The following is an 18884-nucleotide window of genomic DNA, read 5'->3' on the forward strand; positions in this document are numbered from 1 at the left end:
GATCCAGCAATCCCACTACTACATTATGTATCCTAAAGAAGTGAGAACCGGGATACGAATAGATATATGCACATCCATGTTCACTGTAGCACTACTCACGATAGCAAAGAGATGGGGACAACCTAAGTGCCCATCAGCGGATGAATGGATAACCAAACTATGATACATATACACAATGGAATACTATGCAACACTGAAGAATAATGAAGAATCCACAAAATACCTTACAACATGGATGAACTTGAAGGATATTATGCTGAGTGAAGTAAATCAATCACAGAAGAACAAATATTGTTACCAGTCCACTACTGTAAAAAGTCAAGGAAAGGTTTACATATGGAAGGAAACTTTGTTTATTATCAGGTGTGATAGTTGTGTGTCAACTTGGCCGGACCACAATTCCATGTGGTTTAAGCAGTTGTGATGTGGTTATTACCATGATGGGATCAGATGATTATGTTTTGAGCTGCCAGTCCGTTGAAATGGGAGTTTCCCTAGGGCTGTGGCTAGCTTCCAGTGTATTTATGGACATCCCTGGGAAAAGAGACATTCTTCTGTGGATTGGGATTCTGTTGTGCTGCCTACAACTGTCCGTGAGTGAACAATCCACCATTCGGCCTGGAGATCTTGGATTCGTCATTCGTTGGAGTCAACAGGCAGTATACTGCCTGTCAACCTTGAGCTCCTCAGCCCCTGCAGCTGCAAGAGTCAAGAAAAGCCTCCAGCTTGACGTTTGATCCAAGAACTTTGGACTTGCCAGCTTCTATAAGTGTGTGAGCCGTTTTCCTAAGATAAATTTCTCTCTCTATATATAAGCTTTACTGGTTTTGTTTCTCTAGAGAACGCAGTCTAACACACCAGGGATAGAAGGGAAAACTGCTAGATAGGCAAGACGCAAGTAGTGATTTGAGTGAAGGGAAAGGCAATATACCAAAAGCGAGTGACAAACACAATAACATCAAGGAAAAAGAAGACACGGAGATGTGCACAAGAGGTATAGGCAACAAAGGTAAACACTTTTACATACACAATACTACAGTATCAGTAATAACAAACATGAGGTATGGGTGAATATATAGGTAGACAAGCTAAACAATCAGGTTTGGCTAGGCAAGAGAATATATGTCCATATTGAGGTCTGGCAGATGAAATTTCTACATACCTGTTCGTATGTACTATAAGAATGTCTATAGATATTACAGAGCTAACAGTGGGCAAAGTTATGATAACTTCTTAGCCACAGCTAAGTATCTTTAAGGAGGGAGTTGCTGGGCCATGGCCTTGTGAATCATGGTTACAGTGGATATCAAGCTCAGTTGGCATAACATACTACACAAAAATACTGTTCTACATCATTCTTTGGTGAGTAACGCCTGGCATCTTAAAAGCTTGTGAGCAACCACCTAAGATGCAACAACTGGTCTCCTTATCCAGAGCAAAGAAGAATGAAGAAAATCAAAGACGCATAGAAACAATGAGTCCAAGGGATTAGTAAGTAGAACATGTGAACCTCAGCCTACATGATTCTGAGACCAGAAGTAGATGGTGCCTAGCTATCACTGTCAACCACTAGGAAAGGGGATCAGTATAGAAGACCCTGGATAGAGTAGGAAAAAAATGTGGAACAAAACTTAAAATCATAAAAAAGACCAGCCACACTGGTCCCCTAAGAGTCACGTGAAAACCCCGAGAAAATGGCCCCTAATCCACTTTTAGGCCTGGAATTGGACTCACTCTCATGGCTTCCAGCCAAACAACAGATAGCTGTACAAGGCGAACATTTATGCTAGGTAGGTACACTCCTTAGTTAAGAATAATGAACCACGGGAAATCAGAAGGGCAGCATTTGGATGGGGAAAGAGCTCAGAGGGCAGGAATGTATAGGAAAGAAGGACACAGGGAAAAGTAATCACAGGGAGGAAGTGTGAAGAGAGCTGTTACATTATATTACAACTGATGAAACAAGGTATGTATAAACTGTTGAATGGAAAAGAATTTGCGCTGTAAACTTGACCCAAATTACAATAATAATAATAATAAAAATAATTAAATTCTGATGAAGAGAATTCAGTCAAGAGAATGAAATACTATTAAAAAGGTATACATTATTGAATATTTTAATGAAAAAGGGAACACAGTGTTCAATACTCACATCTTCCCTAAATTTTAGTTATCTGTACAATAAAATAATATTTAAAGACATACTCTAAAATCATTTAAGTAAGAAAGAAAAATGCAATACCATAAAGATTTCTGGGGGAAATAAAGAACCTACCCTTGGTCCTCTTCCTTTAATTTTCCTGCCAGACCTAGTAACTAAAAGTCGCCTTTGATATGAAGCAGGCTGGGAGTTAGGTGGATTACTAGAAGGAAGCAAAGGGTGAGTTAAAAACATATTATTTTATAAAAAAAAAAAAAAAAAAAAAGAATCCAGAAAATATAGCTTTACTGGTCTGAATTAATAAATTTAAACCCTACATATATTCAGTGGTTCTCATCCAAGAGCAGTGTCAATTTCAAGGAGGTGTCTGGAAAAGTATGGGGCACATGAGTTTAGCAATGTGCTCACATGTGGCTGTGTATGGAAGATTGGCACTTAGTGCCCAAAAGTCAGGAATGTGAAAAGTCTTATATTGTATGAGAATGAAGGACTATCTTGTCCAAAATGTCAATAGTTCCCTGTTGAGAATTATTACTAAAATGAATCATTAAGATGAAGTTAATTTGACAGTGTTAAAAAAAAATCAACATATAAGAGAATGGGAGCTCTCAAATACTGTTTAGAGAATAATTTTAATATTATTTTATTCCAAAGAACCTGATTTTCCTATAAGCAGTCTATCATTAGTGACAGAACTATAGAGAAATATGAGCTATGTGAATTAAGCAGAGACAAATGAGTCTGAAAAAGTATATATCCCAGTTTAAGTCAAAAAGGGAAATTTCTTTTTGAAATAATTGTTGTAAGTTAATATTTAATTAGCACATTGACTGAAACCATCTAAGTGAAACTTCTTAAGTATCTGAAAAATTAATTCTAAAGTAGCACTGAGGAACATCTCTTTCTTAATAACTAAGGTGGGAAGAAATTCAATATAATCTAATCCCTCAAATTTTAACTAACTGTCTTTTGTAATTTAACTGTATTGTGAAAGCATAGAAGGATCTTTTAGAATTTTATCACCTGTATGGTATAACCAGCACAACCAGTAGTGTAGTGGTTAAAGTGCTTGACAGTGAACCGAAATGTCAGTGGTTTGAATCCACCACCTGTTCCATGGCAGAAAGATGTGGCCGTCTTCTTCTGTAAAAATTTACAGCCTCAGAAACGCTATGGGTAGTTCTACTCTGTACTGTAGGGTTGCTGTGAGTTAGAATCAACTAAGTGGCAACAGGTTTGGATATTATAACCACACAATCTGATCATAAATCAGAAAAGTTTAAATCATCTTTTCCTGCTTTAGACATAATAACTAAAATGATTTATTGAAAACCAACAGAACTACTGATGTTAACACTATAGCTTTATATACAAAAATAAAAGTACTTAAACATGACACTAATTTTTATTACACCAATATTGTATACTGGGTGAGGAAAATGGTATTTTCCGCTACTACTCAAACTGAAAAATTAAAGTTCTTACTTGCTAAAAGTTTAATCATACAAATAACACAGGATAACACTATCTCACTTTAAATGGAAGAGAGCTGGAATGGCATCAACATCCTTTTTTGCATGTGCGGTGCTTTATTTTTTTCCAAAAACCTCAAAATCTGCTTTTAATTTAAGTTAACTTAGCTTTCTAACTATGTGTTTAGCAAGAAGGACCATTACTAGCAACAGCCTATTAAAAAATATTTCAATTTTAGAACAAGAACACCAATTAACTCTTACACAGAATACGTCTTTAAAAAAAAAAAGAAAAATTCTGTGGTTAAGATGTAGGGGACTCTATGAAACATACACACTCACATACCATTCTCTTTCTCTCTCCCTGGTTTTCCTCTCTTTTTCATCAGCTTTAGGAGGACTTTTCCTCATTAGGAACCTATTTTCAGGTACAGGAGGGATCTCTTCAGGACGCACCGTAGACTGGGGTTGTGCTTCAAGATTTTCAGCCTCACTTTCACTAGACGCACTTAACAAAAACACACAAAGTAAGACACATTTAGTTATTATGTACTCCTAATTCCCAAATGTCAGTATTTCTTTCCATTATAGTAAGATGTCACAATATGAACACTTTTCTATCAAAGATACTATCACATGGGCAAAATCTTACTCTATTCCTGACAGACCAATTAACTAACCAAATGCCAAACAAAATGCTTTTGTTAAGCTCTGAAAAAACATATTGCTTTAAAATAAACCCAAAACATGAAACTCCATGACTAACATAATCTGATGAACTTAAAATATTTAAAATGCAGGTAAAGAAATTAGTTACTTTTGAAGAAACAGATAGAAAAAGACTGGTGAATTTTATTATAAACACAGAAAATTTTAGAAAAATTGGGACGTAAATACTCTGACGTTACCTGCTTTGTTTCCTAACACTATCACAAGAGCAAAGGAGATAAAGAATACAAATGAAGAAAAACTATTAGAAGAAATAAGAACAATTACTGGTTTTCAGTAATTCTCACTACTCCTGTATTCAAAATACACAGACCTATAAAACCTGCAATATCCTTTCACTGAGTACACACAAATGATCTGAGGGGCTTAATGGAAATTAACACATATTTAATCTATGGACTACAGAATATCAAAATGGTCTCATAATACTTATGTTATGAAATATTTCTTGCCATTTTAATGTCCCCATATAACTGATGCAAAATCCCAACAGTTATTTTTATAAATAGAAGGGAATTAGAACATAAAGCTAGTAATGTAAAAGTAAAATCAAGACCTTTTCTTGCTTTTCTTTCGCTTCTTCTTTTCTTTTTTGTGTTTTCGGGAATTTTTCCTATGTTTCTTTTTTCTTTTTTTTGATTTCTCTTCAGAAGCACTTTCAGAATCAGAAGAATCAGAAGATGACTGAGAATCACTTGAGCTATCTGAGTCACTGGATGATGAAGATGAAGATGATGATGATGATTTATGCCTTTTCTTTTCTTCTTTCTTAGCTTAATCAAAAACAAAAATGTTTTGATCAACATTTTTTAGATAAGCTTTATAAGTGGAAATTTAAATTTTGTGCAGATTCTCACTAAGCCCAGTATTTAACGTTTAGCTCATCCAACTATCAGAACTGATGGGTACATGAAAAAAGGGATTTCATTTGTATTACTCAGGAAAAGGGTCAAGATTCAGGATTAGAACCCAGGTTGCGGAATTCATGAGTCAGAGTTAGATCTTTAAACGAAAGAAAATTAGAAAAGTAATAGAAGAGTTTAAAATGCAGTTCCATTTATAGAAAATACTAAAATAGCATAGCTTGAAAAAGGGACAGCAGTAACATGTAGGAGCCTCACATTCTAATTCTACAGTATTAGACTATTTCTTTTATTATCATCATTACAGGTATAATTGGAGCAAGAAAATAACAAGAAAGTACTCTGCATGGACATGAAAAGATAATAAACATGATTCCATCAGCAGAGGCATATGTTTCAATGTTTAAGCAATCCTCTAATGATTAAGTAACAGCTGTAGTTGAATAGACGGCTTATAACAGAGGAAAGTCACTTACCAATAGTAAATAACTATGCTTTTGTGGGGGTGGGTTGTCTCAATAAAAACTCACTTTCACAGTGAAATTTTGAGTTAAGAAAGTAGTAATTTTAAAAGCGTCTCAAAAACTTAAGTCCTTCTACCAGCAAAGTTCAACAAGACAGAAAATAACAAATGCTGGCGAGGATGCGGAGAGATTGGACTCTCATACACTGTTGGTGGGACTGTAAAATGGTACAACCACTGTGGAAAGCAGTATGGCAATTCCTTAAAAAGCTGGAATTAGAAATACCATTTGACCCAGCCATTCAGTATTACTAGGTATATACCCTAAAGAAGTGAGAGCTATGACTATAACAGCCAAATGCACACCCATGTTCATCACAGCACTATTTACAATATAGCAAAAAGTTGGAAACAACCTAGGGGTCCATCAACTAAGGAATGGATAACCAAACTATGGTACATACACACAATGGAATACTATGCAACGCTAAAGAATAATGTAGAATCTGCAAAACACTGCATAATGTGGGAACTTGGAAGACATTATGCTGAGTGAAGTAAGTCAATCACAGATGGACAAATATTGTATTAGTCCATTATTGTAAAAGTCAAGGAACAGTTTATATATGGAAGGAAATTTTCTTTGTTGGTTACTGGGGGGGGAGAGGGGGGAGGGAACGCTGTTAGATAGATAGAGAGAAATATTGATTTGAGTGAAGAGAAGGGAAATGTACCAAATATGAGTGATTAACATGGTGGCACTGAGGAAAAGGAAGACATAGAGAGGTACATGGGAGGTGCAGACAACAACGATGAACCCTTTTGCACATACAGTACTGTGTTGTCAGTGAAGGCAAACATAGGTATATGGGTGGATATATGGGTGGACAGGCTGAATGAACTATTAGGTATGTCTATGCAGTGGGGAGTATACCCAAGACCATGTATAGGGTTGGCAGACAATGGTTCTACAAGTTTATTTGTATGTTCTGTAAGACTTCCCAGGGGTATAGTAAAGGTGACAAGGGATAAGGTTGTAGCCACTTCTTGGTCATAGCCAACTACCCAGAGGAAGCAAGCAGTTGAACCTGTGGGCTCAGGACCATAGGTGCAGGGGATATCAAGCTCAATTGGCGTAACATACTACATAAAACACTGTTCTACCTCCTACTTTTGCAAGTAGCTATCGAGATCTTAAAAGCTTACAAGCAGCCATCTAGATGCAACGATGGGTCTCTCCTCATCCAGAGCAAAGAAGAATGAAGAAAACCAAAGATTCATGGAAACAATTAGTCCTAGCGACTGGTACTCCATGTGACCCTCAGCCTATTTGACTATGAGATCAGAAGAACTAGATGGTACCCAGCTACCACTGCCAACAACATCAATATTGGGAGCTCTGGTAGTATAGTGCCTAAGGCACCTGACTGCTAACCAGAAGGCTGGCAGTTCAAACCCATCAGCCACTCCTCAGAAGGAAGGTTGAACAATCTACTTCCGTAGCGATACTGCCTCAGCAACCTAAGAAGGGGTCGCTATGAGTCGGGTCTGACTCGACAGCACATAACAAAAACAAAACCAATCATCAATATTTAAGAAAAGGAAGCACAGAGGGAACATATTATATAACACAACAAGAATACAATCAGTAAAATCAAGTCTAGGCAATTATGAGAAACATCATAGGACAAATGACCATGCTTCTTCAACAAATAAATCTCAAGGCAACATAAAAAGAGATGATGAGAGTATTTATTTAAAAAAAAAAAAAAAAAAAAACACACCAAACAAGGGCTTCTTCCTGGTTTAGTCAGGGCCTATGAAATGGAGCTCTGGTAGCATAGTGCTTAAGGCACTTGACTGCTAACCAGAAGGCTGGCAGGTCAAACCCACCAGCCACTCCTCGGAAGGAAGGTTGGGCAATCTACTTCCATAGTGATAACTGCCTTGGAAACCTAAGGAGGGGTCGCTATGAGTCGGGTCTGACTTGACGGCACATAACAACAACAACAACAACAAGAAAAGAAACAGGAATGGGTCCAAATTTGTAAAATGTGGGTATAGCATAATGATAACCAGAGTGGTAAAAATTATGAGTCAACCCCTGGCCCAGAAATTTAATCTCCCTCTTAGAAAACAATGGCAGCATGCATATGGCATAGCAACCAAACCTCTTAATCAGCAGAGTCAAAGACAGCAGTGCCCAGCTTAAAGGTGGCAGCTGAATGAACTTCTTTGAATGTGGTCTATGTGGCTCTCCAAAGCCATGTCAATAATTGAATTTCTCCTGACAGGCTTCTGAAAGGGTCCACCTACGCCTCTTCTAAGTCTCCTATTCTAGGGCCCTGACCTACAATTTTCCTCATTTCAGTTATCATTCTAGTATACCCACATTTTACAGATTTGTATCTGCTCCAGTTTCATGGAGTTGTCCATGACTGAAGTAGTTTAAATAATGAAATTTTATGAATAAGATGCTATGCCTGGGATTGGCTTCAAAATATAGTGGCTGGGGGATGTTGGGTAAAATGAGATTGCTCATGAGTTAACTGCTGAAGCTGGGTAATGAACATGGTGGTCATTATACTATATTCTAAAATTAAAAGAAAAACAACTAGGAAGCCAAAGAAAGTATGTGTCTAGACTGCGTGTTGGCTATCTGGTTACAGGACCTTACTTGAAAGGATTAACAGCTAGTCTGTGACCTTTGTTAAAGCCTTAGGAACATCTGACGACTTGATTTGTGGCCAAATCATACCTGAAACTTTTAACTCAGAATTTACTACGTACTGGACCAGTGACCTCTGGCTCACTGTCAGGACTATTTACCCAGCATTGATGAGATGCTATTGCTTTAGAGAAGGGAAGCAAGGCAGAAAAGCTCTAAGGCCCCCAGAAGTAATGGCTTCTGTAAACTGAGGTAGTCCTTCCTCACCCAGTCATGTTCCTCAGGACTATGTACGTATCAAGTGTGAGAAACTAAAGATATATGTTAAGTTGTACCTGGAAATCATGAGATGTCCACTATGTTGTTGCCATATAAGCCATGTTGTTGCCTATCCTTTATTCTTTCTTAAAAGTAAGTAAACTTAGTGCTGGGTAATTATCTATCTTGTCTCCTGGGTTTGATATAAATTTGAATCTAAGACTATTGCTCCTGGTGAGGCAGAGTGGGTACTGTAGACCTGTATAAACTGAACAATGTACTTATATATACTGAGCTAAAAATCTAAGGAATGTGCTGGGAGAGTGGAGAGAAGGTAGAATTATACTTTAAAAAAAAAAAACCCATAATGAAAAATAAATATTCATAATGAATATAAGTAACTAAATAAATAAGACCATCTGAGACCACATAAAATGTGTGCAAAATAAAAATATCCCACATAAACATAAAATACAGTAGTTAAAATCTGACTAAACATGGTATTTTTTATGATTAACAAAGCTGTACACACCAACTCTAACTTCTATTTATTTTGCTTTGGGATTGCTTCCTAAGACAAAATAAATTCCAGTTGACTTTCTTTAAAAATCCCACATATTACAAATGACTGTTACTTAATTCAAATATTACTTTTCATGAAAACATTTAGGTGAAGCAAGATATCGTGACAATATGGATGGCCAGAAAGACATAATTATTTTTATGGTAGTATAAGCCGCCAGAATATCAAATGACATTAACTATAAAAAAACGAACTAACTGTGTTTTCAGAAATGTACACTGGAATAGAGATTAGAAATGTTGGAAAGTTATCCTTTTTGTATGTTTGTCGGTATTATTTTATGAATGAAATTTAATTTACATGACCTTTACTATGAATCTGTTCACCAAAAAAAACAAAACAAAACAGAGAAAGGTGATTGAGAAAGAAATGGCAGTTGAAGAACAAAAGTGTAAGAAGGCAAAAAATGGAGACCTGGCAATACCAATAAATTTAAAAATATGACCCAAGCACATTATGAATCTGCGGTGTAGTAAATTACTTAGTGTGGCTTTTCTACCCATAAGTCTTTGTAAACTCCAAGGTGGGAATTGCTATTAGCAACTGAGGAGATCCTGATTTTAAAGTCGCCCACCTGGGTTATTTCTGTTGGGCGTGGCACAATACAATGTTCTGGGAGGTTCCCACTCTCTCTCACGTGCTTAGAGTTCTGATGCTGTGATTGGCTAGTTTGACCACCCTTCCGGGCTCAAAAGGAGGCCTCTTGGAGGCAGAACTCTCTCTGACTGCTGGTGGAGGAAGACGTGCTGCCGAAAGAGACACGTACCCCTGAAAGAGACACGTGCTGCTGGGAAAGAGCCGCAAGAGACACGCATCACTGAGTGAGACACCGAGGGACCAGCACTGCTGGAAAAGAGACTGTGAGAGACTCTTGGCTGAGGGACGGTGGGCTGGGAGAGAGACTGAGCGTTCTTCCTGGACTTGAGTTGTAGCCTGGTGCTTCCCTAATAAACCCCATAATCTGTGAGTTCTGTGTGGCCACTGCAGTGAATTATCGAACCCAGGAGAGAGGTGGTGGGTGCCTTGGGAGGAACGGTTGGTGAAAGGGCTGGAGGGAGGCAGCATGTCTGGCCTTGCAGTAATAGGCCTTGGGTTACTGCTGGTAATCCTGCCTTCCCCTTGTAGGGTTAGAGGAGGTCAGAACATGTGGCCTCCTTGTCGTTTTTGCAGAATCTAATAAAAATTTTATCCTACTCAAAGTCAGCATGTATGTTTAACTGAGTAACAGTAGATAGACTCTCAATATGGATGCCAGGATATGGCAATAAGAATTATAGAGTACTGTGGGGAAGTTCCACAGAAAACTTTGTAAGGCATGGTCTTTGCTCTACAAGTTTACAATCTATTTGGGAAAATAAGACCAACAAGTGTGAATTTCATAGCAAGCATCACTGGAGAACATATACTCAAGAGATAACTTTTGTGTAAACATTGACTATAAAGCCTATATAAATTTCAAACTAAGTACGGGCAGTGAGGGCAACCAAAGAACAGAAAGGTTTTAGAGAAATACAGTCCTTTTATAACACAACATACATGTTATTAAAAATTACTGTCCTATAAAAAGTGCAATAAAAAGGCTTATGGGAAAAATAGGATCAGAGGACAACACCAGAAAGCTTTGCTGGTAACATGTCAAAAAAAGGTAATAATAAAAAAGGCAGCACAGATTTACACATATTAAATGTTTAAGAAACATATTAAAAAAAAAAGTCACACATAAATACTACAATAAATATGGCACTTTACTTTGAAAAAGACCTTGGGTTCACTTGTGGAAGTGAGTATTGGAAGGGCTGCATCTTTAAAGTTATTGTAAAGTGGTAAAAACAAAAAAGCCAAACACACTGCCATTCAGTCGGATCCGACTCATAGTGACCCCTCCTTGGGTTTCCGAAGCGTTATCACTACAGAACTAGATTGCCCAAAGGAGGACTACCTGAAACGAGATGGAAAATTTTAACACCATTTTAGTTGGATTCATATGTGGCTTATAATACATGTGATGAACTGGGGTAGCTAGTCAATGTTTCAGGTTTGTGTGTCTGTGTGTTTTGTGTATTCCTATGTAGCTCAGTTCAGATGGGTAGTTTTCTTCATCCAAGTGTTGTATGCAAGATCACCTACAGGCAGATATGAAATTAGTGTTATGTTCAACTGGTTTTCTTACATATTAATCACACTAGAATAAATGCGTGTTTTCAAAACATGCAGTATAGGAGAATTAATTGTATTATGATTTGAAACAAGGGTATGAGGAAATAGTGAGGATTAGTATCTACAGAGTATTATACAAGGCTAACATTGTACAAAAAGTTCTTTATAGATGTAACCTCATTTAAGGATGAGTAGATTATGGATGAAAAAGGAAAGATTTTTAGACAAGGTGAAAAACTTGAGGTTAATTTCTCCCTATTCCTCCTGCTAAAGTACATCTAAAAACCCTAGATATAATACAAAACAGAAACATACGACGCTTAGAAGAAGAGAGATGATAGCAAATTACCCAAGGACCTCTGGACTTGAGCACAACACAGTAGTGAATTCCTAGAGTTTTCTTTTTGCTTTTCATATAACCTCTACTACATCCAGGAGAAGCCTGCAACTCAGAAGTACCAGTAAGCCTAGATAAAAAAAAAAAAAGTCCCAAGAAAAGCCTTGCTTTTCAAAGGAAGAGGAAATGCATGGTCTAGCAGGGTTTTGCCAATACCCTCCCTACTTCCACCCAAACACCATGGAAAAAAACCAGAATTTCCCCTAACCTCGTAGTGTCAGCAGAGACTAGGTAAGGAACTTGGACTTTCAATACCTACTCTGGCAACAGCAAGTAGAGCTTCCACTCCTTTGCTACACTTATGCCAACAGTGACAACGTAGGGAGTCTTAGTAATAGATTTCAGAGATGTGGAAGCTCGAGAAAGGCATTTTTAGGCCTGTGTATTAAATACAATGCAGACCCCTAAGAGGCAGCCAAACGAAAGATCAGAGTATGACAAAGGTCTGAGAACTAGAACACAGTATGTAATAGCACCCAGGTGTTCCAATTGGTGTCCAGGTAGCACACAAACAAAGCAAAACAGAATAGCATAGCAAGGGCTTTGAATACTAAATTATCATTGGAACTACAGCCCACAAAAAGAGGCCAGGACACAAACACTAAACCTGAACAGAGTAACCGCCTGCTCTAATAAAATGAAAACAAAATGCCATTGAGTCAATTCTGACTCATAGTGACTTCCTTTGGGTTTCCAAGGTGTAAATCTTTACAGAAGTAAATTGCCCAGTCTTCCTTCCACAGAGTGGGTGGTGGGTTTGAACTGTCAACCTTCTGGTTAGCAGTCAAGTGCCTTAGGCACTACGCCACCAGAGCTCCTTCCTGCTTTAATAGAAAATTATGAGCCCAGAGTCTCATAACAAAATGTCCAAAATGTCCAGTAAAAAAAAAAAAAAAAATCACTCATCATCCCAAGAACCAAATGGGAACTTAAATGGGAAGACAATCAAAAGATATAAACACTAAAAGGACTCAGACGTTGGAAGTAACTGACAAGAATTTTAAAGAGACCATCATAAATATGCTTCAAAGAATAGTTATAAACAATCTTGAAACAAATGAAATAAGTAAAATTGCAGTACAAAAATAGAAGATATAAAGAATCAAATGGAAATTTTAGAACTGAAAAATAAAATTAACTGAAATAAAAACTCACTGGATGTGCTCAATAGCAGAATGGTCAACAGAGGAAAGCATTAGTGAAGTTAAGATCAATCAACAGAAATTATGCAATCTAATTATTTGACAGAAATTGCACTGAACAAAAAAATGAGCAGAGCTTCAGAGACCTATGGAACAAATATATGATCCTTGTAATCTAGTAATTCAATTTCTAGGAATTTATCCTACACAATAAACACCCAGAAACATATGGAATAGTGTACAAAATTATTCATTTTGAAGATGGAGGAACAGACAGACAAGCTACACAGACCTTCTTCAATAAAGAAAAGAGAAAGCAAATGATGACAGAGATACAGAAGATAATCCTGGAGTCCTGAGCTTTGAAAGGAACTATACAGAAGTGGATGAGGCACCAACTAGTAGAAAAACCTGAACAAAAACAGTGAGTACGGAGATGGCTAGAGCTGCGGAATGTCAGCTACTCTGATGGGACCAACAGCTTGAAGATTTCCAAGTGGTGTTGGGACCTGAGAATTGACCTAAAGATCAGCTCTGGTTGCCAAGGGCTGCAGGGACAACTGGGCTGGTGGCCTATAACTTAGGAAGGGAAACAGCAAGGAGGGAGATAACCTGAGCTGTGGACTGTCAATGATTTGCAGGGTGCAGCCATTTTGATTGTATACAAGCAGTGGCCATTTTGGATATTTAAAGTGACTAAGGGTGCAGCCATTTTGAGTGTTTACAAGTGATGGTCATTTTGGGTATTTAAAGTGACTGAGGGCGCAGCCTTCTTGAATGTTTACAAGTGGTGGCCATTTCAGATTTTAAAGTGACACCATTCTTATCCGGATTCCAGGGACCTAAGAACATGGTCTGTTTGCCAAGGACAGCAGAGACATACAGGAGGCTGACAACAGGAAAGGAGTCAGGTGGTGAGTGTATAAGTGCTGCCAACCAGTGAACAGAGGAGCACAGCACAGTACCCTGCTTTATGTAGATAACATACAAACACAACAAAACAAAAATTGCAGGTAAGTCACTCAAACATACAACCACCTATTAAATATAAGCACAAAAACATCACAATGCCTCAGAGACAACAGAGCATCACAGTCCACAAAAAGAACTAAGATAAAGCAGGAGAAACAAGGGACCAGAAAGGATACAGACCCAAAACACATCCCTGAGGAAGACGCAGCATTGGGACTCCCTGATAAGGAATTCTGAAGAATTATATTTAGGTACCTTCAATGAGTCAATAGACAGATCAAGGAAAACAATGACAAAATTGAGGAAAACACAGAGAAAACCTTAGAACAATTTTGAAAGACAATACAAGAACAAAATGACAAAATAAATGAAAAGTTAGAAATGATACAGAATCTACAGATAGAAATCCAGAAGATTAATACTAAATTTTCAGAAATAGATAACAAGCAAAAGAGTAGAACTGAATCAATGGAAGACAGAATTAGGGGAGACTGAAGACAAAGACCTCAATACTTCTTTGGAAAGGGAACAATCAGAAAAAAGATCAAAACAAAATGAAGAAAGCCTAAGGTCCATGTGGGATACGATCAAAATGAATAACCAACGTGTGTCATTGCAATTCCAGAACAGGAAGAGACAAATAAAACCACAGAAAAAACTGTCAAAAATTTGTTGGAAGAGAATTTTCCTGGTATGATAAAAGATGAGAATATATCCACTCAGGAAGTCCAATGAAGTCCAAACAGAACAGACACCAAAGGAAAATCACCAAGACTTATCATCATCAAACTCACCAAAACCAAAGACCAAAAAAAGAATCCTAAAAGCAGCATGGGGAAAACAAAAAGTTACCTACAAAGGGCAATCAATAAGACTAAGTTCAGATTTCTTGGCAGAAACATACATATGAGAAGATAATGGGATGGTACATATAAAGCCCTGAGGGAGAAAAATTTCCAACCAAGAATTATATGCCCAGCAAAATTGTCCCTCAAATATGATAAAGAAATTAGGACATTTCCAGATAGGCTGAAATTAAGGGAATCTGTTAAAACCAGACCAACCTTACAAGAGATGCTAAAGGGAATCCTTTGGACAAAGAACCAACAATAGCAAACAGTAACTGACCATTAACACACATGATGATATAACCTAGAAACCAACCCAGTTATAGAAGTATCCAAAGTAAATAAGCCTACAAGATTGTAAACAGGGAACCGGAGACATCAATTTGACTGCTAACCAGAAGGCTGGCAGTTCAAACCCACCAGCCACTCCTCGGAAGGAAGATTAGGCAATCTACTTCCATAGTGATACCGCCTTGGAAACCCAAGGAGGGGTCGCTATGAGTTGGGTCTGACTGGACGGCAAATAACAACAACAACAACAAACCAAAAAGAAGGAAAAAAACTATAGTTACAGAACTTCTAAATGGTAGGGAAGTCAAGACAACTATAAGATACAACAGACTGTTCTAAACTTGGAAGAAAACTATAAATTACAGGGTAACCTCAAAACAAAACAACAACAACAAAAAACTGATACACTTTCACATCAAAATGAAAAAGAGGACCAGCAGAAATATTTTGTTGTTGCGGAGGGTCAAGGAAAGGTTTATATATGGAAGGAAACTTTGAGTGGGGTGGGGAAGGAACACTGGAAATAAATTAAAAAAAAAAAAAAGAGAATGCATGTCACTTTAGTTTTGTGGATTTCATTGTACATAAATTAAATTTCAGTAAAATGCACTAAAAAAAATTATTCATTTCACAATAATAAAATATTGAAACCAACATAATGCCTACCAATAGAGAACCAGTTACACAAATATTGGTACCTGTATACAAATCAAATGGTTTGCAGTCATATAAAAGAATGATACATAAGAAACTAATAGTAGTGGTTTTTTGTGGGGATGGGAGCTGAGAGGCAGAGATGAAAGGAGACTTTTCACTATTTTTTAACACTTCCTAAATATTGAACCAAATGAATGTGTGTTAAAGAAATTTCTAACATTCCAAATATGTTAACAATTGTTTTCACTCCACTCCCTAAAAAAACCCTACTTCTTGCCTAACCACTTAACACAAAATCCATTTCAAAGGATCTTTTACAATCAGTTAAGTACCCTGAAAGAAAGATGGAACAAAATTAAAAAGCAAAAACCAAATGCCAGTTAAGACTCTTAACAGACAAAAAGGCATTGTAAAAAGTAACACTTTCCATTCTTGAGCCATTTCTGGTTAGTTTATTTTAGATTATGTAGATTGCTTATCACTACATAAAAGAATTTCCAAAATCTGGTTCAAGTACTTTTTTACTTTTTTTTTTAAAGGGGGTGGGGTTGTCTTATTAATAAAGTACTGAATTTACTGGTAGATATTAAAGATTAAAAAACAAAACTCTAGAACACATTTTACTTCTAAAAAACCTAACATAAGACAACGTTGCCTTACTTGCTTTTTATTTGAGCTCTATAAACTTTATAGCAGTGAATCTCACTTGAAACTGTTACTGAAGGAAATTTCTAGATCCAATCAAAACGAGGTCTAAAATAATAGCATTATTCCTGAAAGGGACTCCTGTAGGTAATTTTACTTCTTATCACTGGTCTCCTTTTCTAAACAATTTTCAAATTTAACATCTCACTACTTTCTAGTAAAAGTATCATCAGTACTGACTCTCTTAGTTTCAGAATAAAGACAATGACAGGGCCCCTTGTCACCACAAAAGGAGTCTAGGGTGTTCTTCATTTGTCTCTTGATCATAATATGCACTAGGTATTTCCCCTACTGGGCAATTTGCTTCCTACCACAGATAGGCAAAATTCCTTCTCATTTGACTAGTGTCATGTTACCACAACTCGGTACTTATATTCCTATAATAGCAATGACCCTATCTTGCTGTACAGTAAACTATTTAACAACTGGAATGACCCAAAGTGATGTCAAACTCCTAAAAATTCAGGAAGTACAATAATCAAGGTAGTGGTTTCATTTTCTGATACTCATCTTCTACTTTGACTCTGGCCCTGAATAGGCCTTTGTTGAGCCTCTAAAGGGAATCTAGTTTTTAATTAGCCTCCAGAATTCCCCATTACCCATCTGTCAGGTTATAATACTATGGTGGCTTGTACTTTGTTGTGATGTTGGAAGCTATGTCACCATTATTTTACATACAATCAGAGTCAGCCATGGTGACCTGGTTTCAGTGGAAACCTGAAGATTTCCACTTCTGCATCTGTTGGAAGGGTCTTACCCTTGACCTGAACTTTCTCTGCCACATTCACATAGCCACAAGAAACAGAATCTCCAATCTCACCACAGCAAAAGGAGAAAGGCCCAACAAGATTGCCCAGACTCACCCAAGACATATACAGGTGGGCCCAGACAGTCAGATTTCTTCAGAAGTCTTTTTCTTTTCTTTCAGGAAGTTAAAAAAAGAAAAAAAAAAGATTCTGTATTTATTTCTTCTTAAACTGGGGTGTAAAACTCTCAAATAAGGTTTTAAAATATAATGATGAACACCACAGTGTTGACCAAAGCTTTTTGACTGTTCCCAACTTAAAATTATTGTAAAGAGGCCATTAAACTTATAAAATTGGATAAAAAACAAAGCTCTGCCTAAAAAAGATTACACAGATGCATGACAAAATCCATTCTGACAATGTGCTGAGTGGTAACTGAAGGATAATGGGGTAACAGGTGCCAAACTATGTGATCTCAAATACTTCTTTTTTTCACAATGTGTTCCAGAAGAGAATAGGCCTGTAAGGTCTAGCTCAAAACAAATCTGACCTTTTAGGGACTCTTAGGGAGATGCTCTGGTGGCGTAGTTCCTAAGGCATTTGATTGCTAACCCGAAGGCTGGCGGTTCAAAACCTCCAGCCACTCCTTGAAAGGAAGGCTGGGCAATCTACTTCCGTAGTATACTGCCTCGGAAACCCAAGGAGGGGTCGCTATGAGTCAAATCTGACTCGATGGCAATGAGTTTGAGAGGAGAGATGCTAATAAAGGGCTAAAATTTCCCCAACTTGTTGAAACTGATAAGGGTAAGGTGTGTTAGCTTAGCACACGTTTGAGTAACATATACTAGGATACTACATCAACTTGCAGCACAACTTCCTGTCCACAATGGCAATGAGCAAAATTAGCATTTATCTCTTCAGATACTGATTGATTATAAAGATGTAACTAATAATATATAAAGAGCTAAGTCCCTTCACATCCTTATCCTTCAGGCAATTATTCAAACACTGTCTTTTTAGTACTGAAAGAATCTTTACATCAAATTCATTAGGGAGTCTATGGTAACTATTGATGGTTTAAAATTTAAGTTTTTTTTACTTTCTTAACCTCTTTCTGAATATACAAACAACAAAGCATCCTTAAGTTTAATAAGCACAGAACAACAGATCCTAACCCAAGACCTCAAAAGGGGAAAAAAAAAATGTTGCCATGTAGAGTACAGAATATGAAGATTTCCTAGAGGATGTGAGAATAATAATGTCTAAAGCCAAAACATTACAGCTGAACTAACAGCATTCTAAAGAACTAATATCAGCAGATTCAGGGTCTAAAATCTGCAAACATTAAGAGACATTTAATTTTTTTAAAAACATACATGATTCATTTATAGACCATCACTCAAAGATACTCAACGCCTCATTCTTAATGAAATCTTTTAGAATAAAAGGCACACATTATACCTCTTATTTGTAAATATAGTCAGATAGACAGATAGTCACAGACAACAAGAAGTTACACAAAAAGTCCAATTATGAGTATATACCTACAAAGTATTTATTTAATATGACATGGGAAAAATGAAATGATTGGATCAAAGTTGAATAAAGAAACAGAAAATAAAAAATAAGCACTTGTTAAAACATAACAAAATGTGCATACTTCTAAACTGTATATAGCAAATCAGTGTACTTAAAAGGTAAGAAGAGAATGTTTTTATACTTGAGGTGGATACACTCCTTGGAGAGAACAATCATGGGAGAAAGAAAGGCTG

General features: G+C 36.9%; 1 protein-coding gene across 1 annotated transcript in view; it reads right to left on the reverse strand.

The window, feature by feature from the left end:
- The window catches only part of PPIG (peptidylprolyl isomerase G), a 79383-nt gene that overhangs the window by 11841 nt on the left and 48658 nt on the right, over positions 1-18884 (reverse strand). The window contains exons 7-9 of the mRNA XM_042781284.1: positions 4919-5135; positions 3980-4141; positions 2276-2363 (exon numbers count right to left, since the gene is read on the reverse strand). Coding sequence (XP_042637218.1) covers positions 2276-2363; positions 3980-4141; positions 4919-5135 — 467 coding nt within the window. The remainder of the gene's footprint in view (positions 1-2275; positions 2364-3979; positions 4142-4918; positions 5136-18884) is intronic.

This window comes from Orycteropus afer, unplaced genomic scaffold (assembly GCF_000298275.1).
Source record: "Orycteropus afer afer isolate SDZICR_OR568_19922 unplaced genomic scaffold, OryAfe1.0 scaffold00001, whole genome shotgun sequence".
Taxonomy (NCBI): Eukaryota; Metazoa; Chordata; class Mammalia; order Tubulidentata; family Orycteropodidae; genus Orycteropus; species Orycteropus afer.